Here is a 15,876-nt window from a genome sequence, read left to right on the forward strand (position 1 = left end):
ACCCAGGCCCAGAGTTCAGGCCCCACAACCGGCCAAAAAAAAAAAAAAAAGCCAGAAGCAGAACTGTAGCTCAAGTGGTAGAATACTAGCCTTGAACTCCAGTCTGGACTGTACCCAAGCCCAGAGTTTAAGCCCTAGTACTGGCTCACATGCACACGCACACACAGAAAGAATACTCATCAGGATGCACATCAGGGTGGTTTTTGTTTTTGTTTTATTTTTTTATTCCTGGTGGTGTACTAGCTCTGTATTTATTTATTCTGACTCTTTTTCTAAATGCCACAGGGAACTTTGGTAGTCACTGTAGAAATTACAGCTCACTGACTTAAGAGAAAAAGCGAACAATGGAAATCTGTGATTTCAGAATTGAACGCCATAACCAAGGAACAGGAAAGTATCAGGACATACTTTTCTAGGCTTTCCCTTCACTGAAGTTTGATCTTCAGGAAATATTTCCAAAATCTGTGGAATTCATCTTTGTAACCTTTCCATTTGGATACCCAAAGTGGGGGGGGGCCTCCAAAGTTCTAATGACTATTTTCTCTTGTTTTCAATATTTCCAGCCCATTGTTCATTCATTAAATTATCCTTAGCATGGGGCTGGGGGTTTAGCCCAGCGGAAAGGCGCCCGCCTGGCCCGTGCAAGGCCCTGGGTTCGGTTCTCAGCCCTGGTTTAAAAAAAAAAAAATTATCCTTAGCGTTTGAGGGTTGAACAAATTAATCAAGTAGTTCTGGAACTCCAACTAGAATTTAGCATGTATCTTTAAACAACTTATTGAAACCATTCGTTTTCTTGAATAATATGAGCTTACTGCCAATATATCAAAAGGGCCAAATAAATTCTCCTAGTTGTACACATCCTCCAGTTCCATATAAGACTCTAGTTACCTTGTTCTTTAGAGTCCCGTCTTCTTAGTCATCTTTTACTCTTAAGACTTGGCAGACTCTTAGCTCTAAATCATTTACATTGGCGTCTCTTCTGCTCCATCCACCCTCTCTTCCTCTAAATCTCTCACTCTGCAATTCATCCTCTTCTCCCATTGCTTGGCTTTGTTGGCCAGATCAGGCTGGCTTGCTGTGATCCCAGCCAAACCACAGACTTGAAATGAAGCAGACACTCCACTCCCCCTTGCTCTTGGAGCTCTCTCAGGCCACATGGGGGTGAGGAGCAAGAGAGGTAACTGACTTTGAGAACAAGCTTTTCTAGGTGGTCTGGATGAATTTTCAAAGCAAAGCATCACAGGATTGCCCACTTACACTCTAAATGCTTCCATTATTTTTTTTAAGTTCCCATTATTTTTTCCATTTTTTAATCCTTTATAACTTATTGAATATCCTCTGAAGACTGTGGCTAATCAATATGTGCACCTGACAATTCTGCCATATTTGATGCCCTAAAGTGAAGAATCAGGTGAAGGTCAACTGCAGACCATAGCTTTTTCAAGCATGGCCCAAATGTAACTACAATAGCAACTGGTGAATTCCAGCTCTTCACAGCTGACATTGCACCGACCACAAGTTTAGATTTGTATTTTCTAATAAACATGTAATAAAGGCCACATACGTAATTTTAAATTTTCTAATAGAAACACTTTTTAAAGGTGAAATTAGTTATGATGTGTCCTTTTCTTTTTAATATCTTCTATTATTTTTCAGTAGTTGTACCAAGGAGTTTCAACTCAAAATATTAATTTAGGAGTACAGGGAATCTTGATCAATGTTATCCATTTCATCATTCTCCCTCATAGAGCACTTCCTAGTAAATTACTAATAACACTTACCTAGTAAATTTGGATTATTGTTTTAATATGTATCTGTCAGAAATTATTAATAGACTAAATTAGAAACTGTTAATACACAATATTATTTTTTCCCTACCAAGGTTTGAAATCTTACTGTGATCCCAACAGGATCTAGCCACATATTATATACCCAGTAGACTCATGCAGCTCATAATACAGATCTAGATTATCACCTTGTTAAAAATTCTCATTTTTAGTGGCTTATACCTGTAATCCTGGCCATCAGGAGGCTGAGATTTGAGGATCATGGTTCTAAGCTAGCCTGGGCAGGAAAATCCATGAGATTCTTATCTCCAGTTAGCCACCCAAGGCTAGTGACTCAAGTGGTAGAGCTCCAACTTTGAGTGAAAAAGCTAAGGGACAGTTCCTAAGCCCAAAGTTCAAGTGCCAGTATCGGCAAAAACAAACAAGAACAAAACCCACCACAAGAGAGTCCACTTGTTGCAGGGACAAAAGATGAAACATCACTGGCTAGTTCCCTGCGTAGGAGCCCGCATCTCCATGATTAAGTGGCCCTGAGGGAACTATGGCACGACTTGCAGCCAAGTGGCTCACTTCCAGAAATGGCCTGGAGAAAGCTCAGATGATGAATGAAGAGAGATCTCTTTGGAACTTTGGATTGAAGACCATTCCAAACATGTTTTCTCTTGGTCAAAAGTGTTCAACTAGGCTTAGGCAAAAAAAAAAAAGTCATTTTTGTCATTTGTCTCAGATACTTGGTCTCTTCTTGCTAAGAGTTTAGAATCCACTATTAGACTCTAGACGCAAACAGGTGCTAAAATGTAGACTAAGCCTGCAACTAAACTTACTTGTGGTTGAACTACTTTGTATCCACAGCACTGATAATTTCATAAGACCTAATCTAGCTCATCTATCCATCATGTACCCAAATGTCTTCTCTAGGTAGTAAACAAGGAAAGCTGGGTCTTATCTCTTTCCTAATATAGTTCCGAGAATGTTATGGAAATGTTCAAGACCAGAGCAAGTATGAGGAATGAATTCTGGCCCACAGAAGTGCATTCATTGAGGTCAGCTCCATCCACTTGTAGCCTCTAAGGTCAGCCTCCTTGAGAGAACAGATCTATTTTTAGACTTTACATATTTAATTCTAACTTAGGCTGATTGCACATCTACCTTTTTAACCCTGTCTCCTTAAAGTACCAAGAATAATTGGAGATTCATAAAAGATATCATAAAATACTCTAGCCTAAGAAATATTCACTGACAATCATTGTTTTGTTTTGTTTTAACCAGTCCTAGGGCTTGACCTCTGGGCCTGAGTTTTGTTCCTGAGCTTTCTTTGCCCAAGGCTAATTGCTCTACCACTTGAGCCTCAACTCACCTTCCAACTTTTTTGTTTTTGGTAGTTTATTGGAGATAAGAGTCTCAGGGGACTTTCCTGCTTGGGCTGGCTTTAATCCATCACCTCTAATCTCAGCCTCCAGAGTAGCTAGGATTATAGGCCAGATATAACAGCTCCTGGCTTATTGACACTCTTACCTAAGACACATTATCAGATTGCTAGCCTCCCACTGATCCTGGCTATCAGATGCTGGTCTGATTTACATTTTGTCATTGTTTCTTATTTAATTGCCTAGCTAGTTATTAACTGTTTGACTGACAGCCACCATCCATGCACTCTGGCACATGAGATAATAGGAAGTTATAGCTCTGAATGTTCCACCCTCCTTCCTGTCTGACATGAGTGTATTTTGGTTGGTTCAGTGATGGAGACTAGAAAGACTTCTGCCTCCAAATCTGGCTTCATTGTTGGTTTGATGATTGAGTTCCTCCAATTTGGGTACAATGTCTTGTCAAACAGCTTCTAGCTTCTTGAAGCCTGTTTCCAGTTTAGATAGTAAGAACAGCTCCGCTCTCCTACATGGGAAGGCACAATGTCCTATGTATCTCCTAGAAAGTCAACATTAGACTTCAAATTCCCTAAATATTACTGATGAGTAAAAATAATCCAGAGAGAATAAGAGAGAAAGCAAGCTTTGATAACCAGCTTGTTGCACTGAAGATATTTCTTTACTCTCAGAGTAGAAAGTACAGTCCCATACCTCCAGCTCTTACCCATCGACTAGTAAATCAATTAAGAGACTTGGGTACTGGTTGGTCATGCATGCATGATCTGGGCAGAAGGAGAACCATGGGATTCAGTGTTCAAGCCCGACTTTTGACAATCATGCTGGGACAGAGAAGCAACGGAATATTTTCCGATGTAGTCACAAGCTAGTCCACCCTTCCGCTTATTAGCCCACACCCTGGGCCCTCTGTGTGCCTGCAGGCTCCCTTGGCCATCCCAGTTCCATGAAATAGCTCGTCCCAAAATACGGGGAGCAGACGGTATGAGGAAGGTCTGGGAGGGGTGACCAGTCCTAGCCAAGAGCTGTGTGAGCCTTGGTGCTTTTCCCAGAGGGAGGAGCGAGGCCTGCCCCGTGCATTGCCGCGTGTCTGCACAGACACAAACAGGGCAGTGTTCCTTGGCGCTGGCTACTCACAGTCCCCCCTTTCACCCTGCGTTCCTGAGACTGTCTATCAGTGCTAGGAAGAGGGTAAGGAGACAGGAGAATAATCAGATGCCATTCGTACTGCCTAGATGAAGAAGGGCTTTATTCCAAGGGCACTCAAGGGGTTCATTTATTGAACAGAAGAGTATAGTGTCACAATAACTAGTTCTTGTGTAATTACAGGATTAAGTTTGACAAATGACAAATATTGTAACTTTAAATATATATCTATATGTATGTATGTATGTATGATACATATGTGTGGATATAAGATATTGTAACTGATGTAAGTTCCAGGAGGAAGGGGTAATGATGTAAGTTGCTAGGAAGGAAGGAGTTCATGGCTGTTTCCATCTTAGGGCCATGGCCCGAGGAAGCACAAACCCACCACAGACTAACTTCATACAAACTTTGGAAAGTCACCAGTGGGCTAACTATAAGAAGTCCTAATCACGGGCAAATACATGTCCATTTACCCCTAATTCTTATTTTTTGTTGTTGTTGTTGATTGGTTGGTTGGTTTTTGTTTTTTTGTTTTTGTTTTTTTCTTGTCAAGGACCTTGAATCCTAGGCCTGGGCACTGTCTCTGAGTTCTTCAGCTCAAGGCTAGTGCTCTACCACTTGAGCCACAGTGCCACTTCCTGCCTTTTCTGTTTATGTGGTGCTGAGGAATCGAACCCAGGGCCTCATGCATGCAAGGAAAGCGCTCTACCACTGAGCCACCATCCCAGCCCCTTACCCCTAATTCTTAACTTAGATGTCTTACTTAAGAACACTAGCACTGAGTCGAAGTTGAGGACAGAGAACAGGGAGAGACATCCCCTTCTCCCCTCAGCATGCTCCTGGTCTTCATAGAGGCGCCGCAGCACAGCACAGGGCAGTCTGAGACAAGGCAGGAGGGCTGTAAAACACCCCTCTAAAGTACAAAGACCTTCATTGAAGGAGTAGAAGTGGCCAGCAAAAAAGAAAACACAGCAGGACAAAAACTTGATGACTGGGCTGTGTGGGGCTGAGAGGGATAGATCTCAGGAGCCCAGGACCATACTACCCTGAATGCGTCTGGCCTCATGCTCTTGGAAGCTAAGCAGTGTTGGGCCTAGTCTACTCTTTCTCTGTAGTCTCACTATGCTCAGGGATCAGGACCTTGAAGGACAATCCCAGCTCTGCCCTTGGAGCATTTGAGATGGATAAGTTTAACTGAAGCCCAGCTCTAGCCCTGCTTGGGTTAAGTGGGCCCAGTTCTCAGTCCTAGCAGCCTAATGGAGGAAGGGACATATCTTTTTTTTTTTTTTTTTGGCAGTTGCAGGGCTTGAACTCTGGGCTTGGGCGCTGTTCCTGCACTCTTCAGCTCAAGAAGAGCACTCTACCACTTGAATCACAACACCACTTCAGATTTTCTATTGGTTTATTGGAGATAAGAGTCTCATGGACTTTCCTGCCTGGGTTGGCTTTCAACCATGATCCTCAGATCTCAGACTCCTGAGTAGCTAGGATTACAGGTGTGAGCCACCGGCCCCTGGCCAACATGTACTTTTTTAGGATTATATCCTAGAAATTACAAGACTCAGAAAGAAACAGAGACAGGTAACCAATAGAAACAGATCTACAGATAACCCAAATGCTACAATTAGTGGACAAGTGTTTTATAAATGTGTGTTTAAAGGCTTAGTAGAAAAAGGTGAATTGTGTTGTTGATTAGATTAGGAATTTCAGTAGAAAACTGAAAGTTCCAGAAGAGGGATGTTTATAAATTTACCCCACAGTGAATGTTGTATCCAGGAAGCAAAACTACAGTCATTCTTAAAGGATACATAAAGGTGTCAGCTCTAGTATTTGATGGGTATTTCCTTAAGACTTGGGCCTTAAAGAAAGAAAAATGTCTCATAAGATACATGGGATTTGTGTCCATTAATGTCAAATGTATGGGATGGTGCCAGAATCTTCAGCAGCACACAGACCACTGCACAGTCATGAGGGGACCAACTCCTCCTATAGCCCTGTATTTCTGTAAAGAGATTGGGTGAGAAAGCAGTCATCTTATAGGAATCCTGGAGACACAGGAATTGGGAGTGAGAGATGGGATAACATTAGGTTTATCAGTATTCTAGCTTGACAAAAACATATTTTTCAATCTTACCAGGGAATTAAATCACTCCCTCTCTATATTCTTTATGTATGCTAGCTACATCTCCAGGGTGTTATTTGTTTTATTTACCAATTTTCCACTACATTTGAATTATAAGATCATTCTGGATAGCTGCTCTCTCTCTTTTTTTTTAATGCAAGTGGCACTATTCCTTATAAATAATAGATGCTCATTGGCTGTTTGCCCAGTCAAAATAGAATTTAACTTTAGATAGTAGCACTTAAAACCAAATTTTCTAGGTCTGGAGGTAAGTTGACTCTCTGTACTATGTTCATGTGGTTCACGGATATCTTTTTGTGTTAGTACTGAAGCTTGAATTCAGGTTCTTCACCTCTTACTTGGCTTTTTCACTCACGGGTGGCTTTCTACCACTTGAGCCACACCTCCACTTCTGGCATTTTGTGGATGAATTAGAGATAAGTGGGCTTTTCTGTCTGGGATGACTTAGAACTCAGATCCTCAGATCTTAGCCTCCTGAGTAGCTAGTATTACAAGTATGAGCCATTAGTGCTTGACAAGTGAGAGTTCTTGATGAAAAAGTTGAAGAAAAGAGGATGCTGTTAGTGGAATGAAAAGTGTAAATTGTGGAGGATGGATTAAGGGATATAGAAGAACAGCAAATGGGCAAATAAATATCCTGTGAGAAAATTCTTTCATTTACCTGTGTAATCTGTTTTAGTGCTCTGCTCTGGAAAATTCCACTGACAAAGGAATTCATTTCCATTGGCCTCTTTGAATCTAACCTCATCTTTCATAGGCTTATCATATTCATTTCCTCTTCTATTCTGAAGGTAGATACAAATGATAAGGTCTCATAGTTCTTTGAGAAATTCTCCCTAATAAAAACTTGTACATCATTTCTCTCAGGTATGTCTTCCTGTTAGTGATTGTTGTTTGGACTTAGGAAGAGATTAGACTGTAAAAGAAAAAGTCTCTTGAGTTCTCTTCTACTTTTGTGTCCTAGTAGATTTAGGTCATACTTGTTGCTATCCAGTTGTTATCTGCACGTAAGATAGATGTGAGGGGCTGGAAAGGTGGCTCAGTGGTAGAGTGCTTGCCTTGCATGCCTGAGGCCCTGGGTTCGATTCCTCAGCACCACATAAGCAGAAAAAAAAAGAAAAAGATTGATGTGAGAAAAAATACAAAGAAAAATAGGAGGGTGATAAGAAATCTACCTTAGGGTGAACATGGAAATTCTTTCTTACGTGGGTGCCCGTGGACACACTTGTAATCCTAGCTACTCAGGAGGCTGAGATCTGAGAATTGAGGTTTGACGCCAACCTGGTCAGGAAACTCCATGAGACCCCATCTCCAATTAACCATCAAAAAGCTGGAAGTGGAGCTGTGGTAGAGCACCAGCCTAGAGTGAGAAAGCTCAGGGACAGTGCTCAGGCCCAGAGTCCAAGCCCCAGAACTGGCACACACACACATAAAAGTGTTCGTTCTAGCAAACAGCATAGGTAATATCCTGCTATGAGTCTGAGCCCTGTCTTCCTTATTATTCTTTTTGGTGCCATATTTAAGCTACCTTTCTTTCTCCCTGCTACCTCAGTGACTAGGCATTTACCCCTGCGCTCCAATCCACTAGCTGATAAATGCTGCAATCTTTTCCAAAGACTTTCTATTGTTTCAGAATGGGCAGCATTCACTCAGTTTCTTTTCTGCAGTAGCTGATTATACAAAAAAAAAAAAGGACGTTCCTTTTGCCTGGCTACATAGAAAGAGGAATAATAAGATTTGGGGATGCTGAAAATCAGAATGACAAGTGTGAACTAATCTATTAACCATAAAGCTAAATGCAAAGCCTAGCAGTTGAAGAAACTGGCAGCAACTCATATTGACACCTTATACACCTCAAAAAGTTTGACCAAAAAAGTTTGAAAACCGAAAGTGATGCTGTGGCTCAAATTGGCCTTGAGCAAAAGAGCTCAGGGACAGCATCAGATACCTTTGTGGAAATAGCAGTAAAACTAAAATCAGGAGAACGGTTTGAACATTTATGTAAAAAGTCTCTAGACTCTGGGATCCTCTCCTCCAATTACTCTCAGAAAGGTAACTGCTTGGGCTGGGAAGGTGGCTCAGTGATAGAGTGATTGCCTCATATGTATGAGGCCCTGGGTTTGATTCCTCAGCACCACATAACAGAAAAGGCCAGAAGTGGCGCTGTGGCTCAAGTGCTAACATGCTAGCCTTGAGCAAAAACAGCTCAGGGACAGGCCCTGAGTTCAAGCCCAAGGACTAGCAGAAAGAAAGAAGAAAGAAAGACAGAAAGAAAGAAGAAAGAAATGAAGGAAGGAAGGAAGGAAAACATTTAAATGAATCAGTCCAATCCTCCCCTTTATCCTAAAGCCATAGTGAGCAGATCCTACTCTATGTGTAGAGTTTCTAGTAACATAGAGAATGTCCTAATCTTACATGGGAGCAAATAGCCAAACATCATTTGTCATACTAGAAAGCCTGCAACATCAGTTTACAAACAGAACAAAGCAAATGGGAACCACAAACTGCAAAGATTGTAATCCTGCCCTTCTGGATTGATGGATGGATGGATGGATGGATGGATGGATGGATGGATGGATGGATGGATGGATGTCTTAGAGAATGAAGATACTATCTCCTTGAAAGATACAATGATATGCTATTAAAAACAACACTTCGAGCCAGGTGTGGTGTCCCAGGTTTGTAATCCCAGCACTCAGAAAGCCAAGAAATAAGTATTAGAAGTTCAAAGGCAGCCTATGTTGCATAGTTCCAGGTTAGCCTGAATTATATGGTGAGTCCTTGTCATTAGAAACAAAACAAGGGCTGGGAATGTGGCTTAGTAGAAGAGCGCTTGCCTAGCATGCATGAAGCCTTGGCTTCCTCAGTATAAACAGAAAAAGTCGAAAGTGACACTATGGCTCAAGTGGTACAGAGCTAGCTTTAAGCAAAGGAAGATCGGGGACAGTGCCCAGGCCCTGAGTTCAAGCCCCAGGACTGGCAAAAAACAAACAAAACAAAACAAAACAAAACTTAGGTACAAGGTAAAATTAAGATAGAAAGTAAGTGGGTGCTGGTGGTTCACATCTATCACCTTAGCTATTTGGGAGACTGAGATCTAAAGATCTGGGCTCAAAGCTAGCTTGAGTAGACAAACTGAGAAACTAGAGGTGTGGCTCAAGTGGTAGAGTGCCAGCCTTTAGTGAAAAAACTAAGAGACATCACACAGACCCTGAGTTCAGATTCTAGTACTAGCACACGTGTGTGTTCTTTCCAGTGGAGTGCACCAAAGAAGATGCTTACCCTTGTAGGTAAAAACAACTTAATTGTCCTTTTATTTAGAACATGGGAGAGAATTTCACTAGGAAATCCTTAGATTCTCTGGCCAATCTCCTTTGATACTAGGCTTATACTTTTCTTCTCACAGGAAAGAGCTTAGGAGGAATTTTGGAACAGGAGGGCTTGAACGCCAAGAAGATAAACTCCGGCTGCCTTTCAGCACTATATGCTTGCCATAATGTAGAGCGAAGGAAGGTTCATTTTGGAAGTCTGGACTGTAGCAAGAGCTTACTGTGTTCCAGGACCTTGATTACTGATAATTAATCTCAGATGAAAGATTCAGTGCTACAGACTTCCTCTGTCTTTGACCTAAGAGAACATGCTGTGAATAGTTTGTTTGTTTGCTCGCCAGAGATCTTATCTGGACCCATAAGAGCTGATAGGATCATAAAATCAGCATTGATCTTCCTTCCATCTCCTCTTCTTGTGAAATGGGGGAGGTGATATTTTAGCCCTGCACAAAAGAGAGACTTAACATATGTCCTGGGGGAGGGTTGGGTGTCATTTAATAATGGCTATATTTAATAGTAATAAAATCTAAATAACTCTTCAGTGTGTTCTAATCCTCATGCTTTCTTTGCTCTTTCTCAGTGTATTTATACAAATACAAATAAATCACTACAGAGCAAGCAAAGCCAAATGTCCAAACCACCCACTTCCCTATTCCCAGCACAGGAATTAGAGGGAGGCCAGCTGAACTCTGGGCCAGGCTCTTAGATGACTTGTATGGCTGATTTTTGTTCCATAATCTGAAACTCAAAATAAATCAAAAAAAGGAACAGTTTTCCAAATACCAGCTCATTCTCCCTCCCCCCCACACACACACAAAATCATCTCTAGCCTCTTTAGTCTTTGCACACATGCAAAGCTCAGAAACAAGCCTGCTCTAAACACAGAGATGAGGACTTAGAAATTAATTCCTACAAGTATGAACACATGCTCCTGTGTTCAATTTTAGGTTCTAAACCAGAAGTGAAGGCTGAAGGAGTTTTCAGGGAAAGACAGTGAATATAAAACCTTTGAAGGAAGGTTCTAGGAGGCTAAATATAGATCAGCAAAGAACAGTGAAATAGCAAACAAGAATTGAACAAGAAAGTGGTATAGAGGCGCCAGTGATTCATGCTTGAATTATTGGTAAACCCAGATTGCACAGCCCAAGGTTTCTTCTGGAGGAACGGTCTAGAAAGATCTAAAACCATTCTTCCATCAATATGGAAAGCCTATCTCTCACCTTGTCTTCTGTGTTCCCTGTGTTCTCTCTCCCATCCTGCAGCTGGGACGAGAGCAGCTCCCTCAGCAGTGGGCTCAGTGATGCTTCGGACAACCTCAGCTCAGAGGAGTTCAATGCCAGCTCCTCACTCAACTCCCTCCCAACGACTCCCACTGCTTCTCGCAGGAACTCCACAGTAGTGGTACGTGAGTGTGCAAACATGATGAGCTTCAAGGCAAGCTGGGCAATGCTGTGTGTGCGTTTGTACATACACACCCACTCCATGGGAGTCCTAAAATCCTACAGGATTTTAGCCGAGTTCTTTTGGAGCTGCCAAAGAAAAAGAAAAAAAGCTAAGGCTTCCAAGACAGTAAATGTTGTCATAGTTCTTTGTTCACACCTATCTGGAGTGTTATGGGTAAGAGCTCTTCCAACTGGAGAAGAAAAGAAAAGAAACCCAGGGAGACTCATGTTACCTTCTCTGTGGAGCCCCTAGACATGTAGGTAGAGACCTTGGATTGACATAATACTCTGGGCTGCCTGCTGACCAAACTAAATCCCCTGGGTTAGCTCTTCTCACTCTGCCTCTTGCTCTTCTCCTTAGCTGCGCACAGACTCAGAGAAACGCTCTCTGGCAGAAAGTGGGCTGAGCTGGTTTAGTGAATCAGAGGAGAAAACCCCGAAAAAACTGGAGTACGACAGTGGCAGCCTGAAGATGGAGCCTGGGACTTCTAAGTGGCGGAGGGAGCGGCCTGAGAGCTGCGACGACTCGTCCAAGGGTGGAGAGCTGAAGAAGCCCATCAGCCTGGGACATCCGGGGTCCCTGAAGAAGGGCAAGACCCCACCAGTGGCCGTCACCTCCCCCATCACTCATACAGCCCAGAGTGCCCTCAAAGTTGCAGGTGAGCCCAAAATAAAGAAGGGGATAAGGGCATTGACCTAGTTCTTTGGTTCTTCCTCCTCAAGGCTATTAATCCATGAAGTGGTAACAAGTGTTTGCATAATGCTTTCTCATCTGATCTTGTGATGGTCCTCTTAAATTAGGGAAGATATGTATTATTAGCTCCATTTTACGGATAGGAAAACAAACTTTAAAGAGGTCGAGTAGCAAGCCAGGTATAAGCTGCTGGCTTATACCTGTAATCCTAGCTACTCAGGGGACCGAGATCTGAGGATCCAGTCTGGCAGACAAATCCAAGAGACTTACCTACAGTTAACCAGCCAGAAGTCAGAAGTGAAGGTGTGACCAAATGGTAGAGCACTAGCCTTGAGCAAAAAAAAAAAAAAGCCAAACAAGAACATGAGGACCTGAGTTCAAGCTTCAGTACTGGCACATCAAAACAAAACCAAAACAGAACAATAAAAAAGGTCAAGCGGTCGGGCTACCATCATACAACTAATGAGAGGTAGAAGAGGTAGAGAATATCTTCTGTTCAGAGACTCTTTCCTTTCCCATGTGTACTTAGCTTCATAAGATGATTCCTTGACATTCCAGGACTGTCCTAAGGAAAAGTAAATCAGATGAAAAGAGTGAGCAATTTCCATTGCTCCCAAAACTGGCCCCTTATATCACTAGTGGCCTTCGTCAACATTTCTTTCAACTCTCTCATTGCCACTAGATATGTTCTACCCTGTTCCGTTGCTCCCTGTTCTTTTTTCCCTTTCTTTTTATAAGGTGCTGAGGAATCGAACCCAGGGCCTCATGCATATGAGGCAAGCACTCTACCACTGAGCCACCTTCCCAGCCCTCTTTTTTCCCTTTCTTGACCAGTTATTAGACACATTTCCTTCTCAGTCATCTTTGTGATTGCCTCTGCCATTTTAACCAAAGCAGACCATCCTACTCTGAGAACAGAAAAACATAACAACAATAAAAACAAACCAGAGCAGAAGCTTAGCCCCTCACCTCTCCCGCTCAGAGTCCCTCTAGCAAGACACGTATCCACTGTCTGCTCACCCATATGGGAGGCCTCTAAAATTCTCTACACTAATAACATTCCCTTCTCCCATGCAGAGAGAGAAAATGACTTCTAAGATCTTGGCTCCTGTTAATGTCATTTCCTGTCGTCTTGCAGGCAAATCTGAAGGCAAAGCTACAGACAAGGGTAAGCTGGCAGTGAAGAATACTGGGTTACAACGCTCCTCCTCGGATGCTGGCCGGGACCGCCTGAGTGATGCTAAGAAACCCCCCTCAGGCATCGCACGTCCCTCCACTTCAGGATCCTTTGGCTACAAGAAGCCTCCTCCTGCTACAGGCACAGCCACAGTCATGCAGACAGGTGGCTCAGCCACTCTCAGCAAGATCCAGAAGTCCTCAGGCATCCCTGTCAAGCCGGTAAATGGACGCAAGACTAGCCTGGATGTGTCCAACAGTGCAGAGCCTGGATTCCTGGCTCCTGGAGCTCGTTCCAACATCCAGTACCGCAGCCTGCCCAGGCCTGCTAAGTCCAGTTCTATGAGTGTGACCGGTGGTCGGGGTGGACCTCGCCCTGTGAGCAGCAGCATTGACCCCAGTCTCCTCAGCACAAAGCAGGGAGGTCTTACACCCTCCAGACTGAAGGAGCCTTCCAAGGTCGCCAGTGGGCGGACCACTCCAGCTCCTGTCAATCAGACAGATCGGGAAAAGGAAAAGGCCAAGGCTAAGGCAGTGGCCTTGGACTCAGACAACATCTCCCTGAAGAGCATTGGCTCCCCAGAAAGTACACCCAAGAACCAAGCAAGCCACCCTCCAGCCACCAAGTTAGCAGAGCTGCCACCAACCCCTCTCAGGTACCTACACTAGGGAGCTTCTCCTTGTTTCCTTGATTTATTCATTTGTTGTTGTTGTTGTTGTTGTTCCTATATTGATCTTAGGGCTCTGTCCCTGAGCTTCCTTTGCTCAAGGCTAGTCCTCTACCACTTGAGCCAAAGTTCCACTTCCAGCTTTTTTGGTAGTTTATTTGAGATAAAAGTCTCACAGACTTTCCTGCCCCAGCTGGCTTCAGTCTGTGAACCTCAGATCTCAGCTTCTTGAATAACTAGGATGATAGCTGTGAGCCACGAGTGCCCAGCTCTGATTTGTTATTCTGTTTCATCTCCCTATCCTTTTTAGACTTAGTATGGCCTGGACTGTCCACTCTTGTCTCTAAGCCTTTGCATGGGTCTTTATCCTCATCTCCCGCCCCTGGTATATCAAGTTTCTGCTCCCTCATTCAAAACAATTCAAGGGTCTATAACCTTAGGTACTCAGGATGCTGAGATGTGAGACTCAGGGTTTGCAATGCCTGGGCAGGAAAGTTTGTGAGACTCTTATCTCCAATTCACCAGCAAAAAATTGACCAGTTCAAGTGGTAGAGTGCCAGCTTTGAGTGAAAAAGCCAAGCAAGAGTAGAAGGCTCTGGGGCTGGGAAGGTGGCTCAGTGGTAGAGTACTTGCCTTGCATGCATGAGGCCCTGGGTTCAATTCCTCAGCACCACATAAGCAAAAAGAAAAAAGCCGGAAGTGGCGCTGTGGCTCAAGTGGTAGAGTGCTAGCCTTGAGCTGAAGAGCTAAGGGACAGTGCTCAGGCCCAGAGTTCAGGCCCCACGACCGGACCCAAAAAAAAAAAAAAAAGAGTACAAGGCTCTGAGTTCAAAGCCCCAGTGATGGCATTAAAAACAAAAAGTAAAAAAAAAAAAAAAACTATAATAAAAACTTAATTGCTTATACCATTTGCTGTCAACATTTACCCTCTCTTTAGCACCTGTATGAGTAGGCTTTACTATGTTTGTTTATACATGTTCATCTTTTATGCTCCTAATTAAGACTACAGTTGTTGGCTTAAGTCTGGTAGAATGCCAGTCTTGAGCAGAAAAGTAAAGTGAGTGTGAGGCCCTGAGTTCAAGCCCCATTACAGGAATGTGTGTACACGCCCACACAAACACACACACACACACACACACGATTAAAGGTGCCCTAAATCATATATGACATCTTCTAATTGATTTCTCAACTGAATCAAGATTAACCTCTGTATCTAGTAAATAGCCAGTAGACAAGGAAACTAGCGGCTTGACTCTTACCTATAATTCTGTCATCCTTCTTTATTTTTTTTTCTACTTCTTCCAGGGCCACAGCTAAGAGCTTTGTCAAGCCCCCCTCACTAGCCAATCTAGACAAGGTCAACTCCAACAGTCTGGATCTTCCAACATCCAGCGACACCCTTGCTTCAAAGGTCCCAGATCTGCATGCTACCAGCTCAGCAACTGGAGGTCCTCTCCCTTCTTGCTTCACCCCCAGCCCAGCACCCATCCTCAATATTAACTCAGCCAGCTTCTCCCAGGGCCTGGAGCTCATGAGCGGTTTCAGTGTCCCCAAGGAGAGCCGCATGTATCCCAAACTCTCAGGCCTGCACAGGAGCATGGAATCCCTCCAGATGCCAATGAGCCTGCCCAGTGCCTTTCCCAGCAGCTCCCCAATCCCCACCCCTCCTGCTGCCCCTGCTGCCCCCTCAGAAGAAGAGACTGAAGAGCTGACCTGGAGTGGAAGCCCCAGGGCAGGACAATTGGACAGGTAGGTGGGTGCAGACAGCAGACTCTGAGCCTGCCTCGGTGCTTTGGACTTCACTTTTCCACTAATGATACTTCGTGATTTGTTTGTATGTTTTAAATAATTTCACAACAGTTCCATGATGCGTAGGTTGGGTATTTGTTTTATTCTCATGTGCATGGGAAAAACCAGTGCCCAAAATATTAAATTACTTCTCCAAGATCTCATCATTAGTTTTCCCTTCCTGTTGTATCCCTTTTCTTTAACCCACTATAATGTGATCTATTAAATAACAAACTATACCTTAACTCCTAATCCAGAAAACATTTACCATGTCAGATAAATTTCCCAAGTTGTAAGCCACGTTGGTGGCTTCCTTGG

At 43.3% G+C, this 15,876-nt stretch overlaps 1 protein-coding gene across 1 annotated transcript in view; it reads left to right on the forward strand.

The window, feature by feature from the left end:
- Positions 1 to 15,876, forward strand: part of LOC105986538 (neuron navigator 1) — a 147,005-nt gene that overhangs the window by 104,399 nt on the left and 26,730 nt on the right. Inside the window, exons 4-7 of the mRNA XM_013017510.1 lie at positions 11,053 to 11,191; positions 11,594 to 11,891; positions 13,065 to 13,758; positions 15,076 to 15,519. Coding sequence (XP_012872964.1) covers positions 11,053 to 11,191; positions 11,594 to 11,891; positions 13,065 to 13,758; positions 15,076 to 15,519 — 1,575 coding nt within the window. The remainder of the gene's footprint in view (positions 1 to 11,052; positions 11,192 to 11,593; positions 11,892 to 13,064; positions 13,759 to 15,075; positions 15,520 to 15,876) is intronic.

The sequence above is a fragment of the Dipodomys ordii genome, unplaced genomic scaffold (genome assembly GCF_000151885.1).
Source record: "Dipodomys ordii isolate 6190 unplaced genomic scaffold, Dord_2.0 Scaffold35, whole genome shotgun sequence".
NCBI lineage: Eukaryota > Metazoa > Chordata > Mammalia > Rodentia > Heteromyidae > Dipodomys > Dipodomys ordii.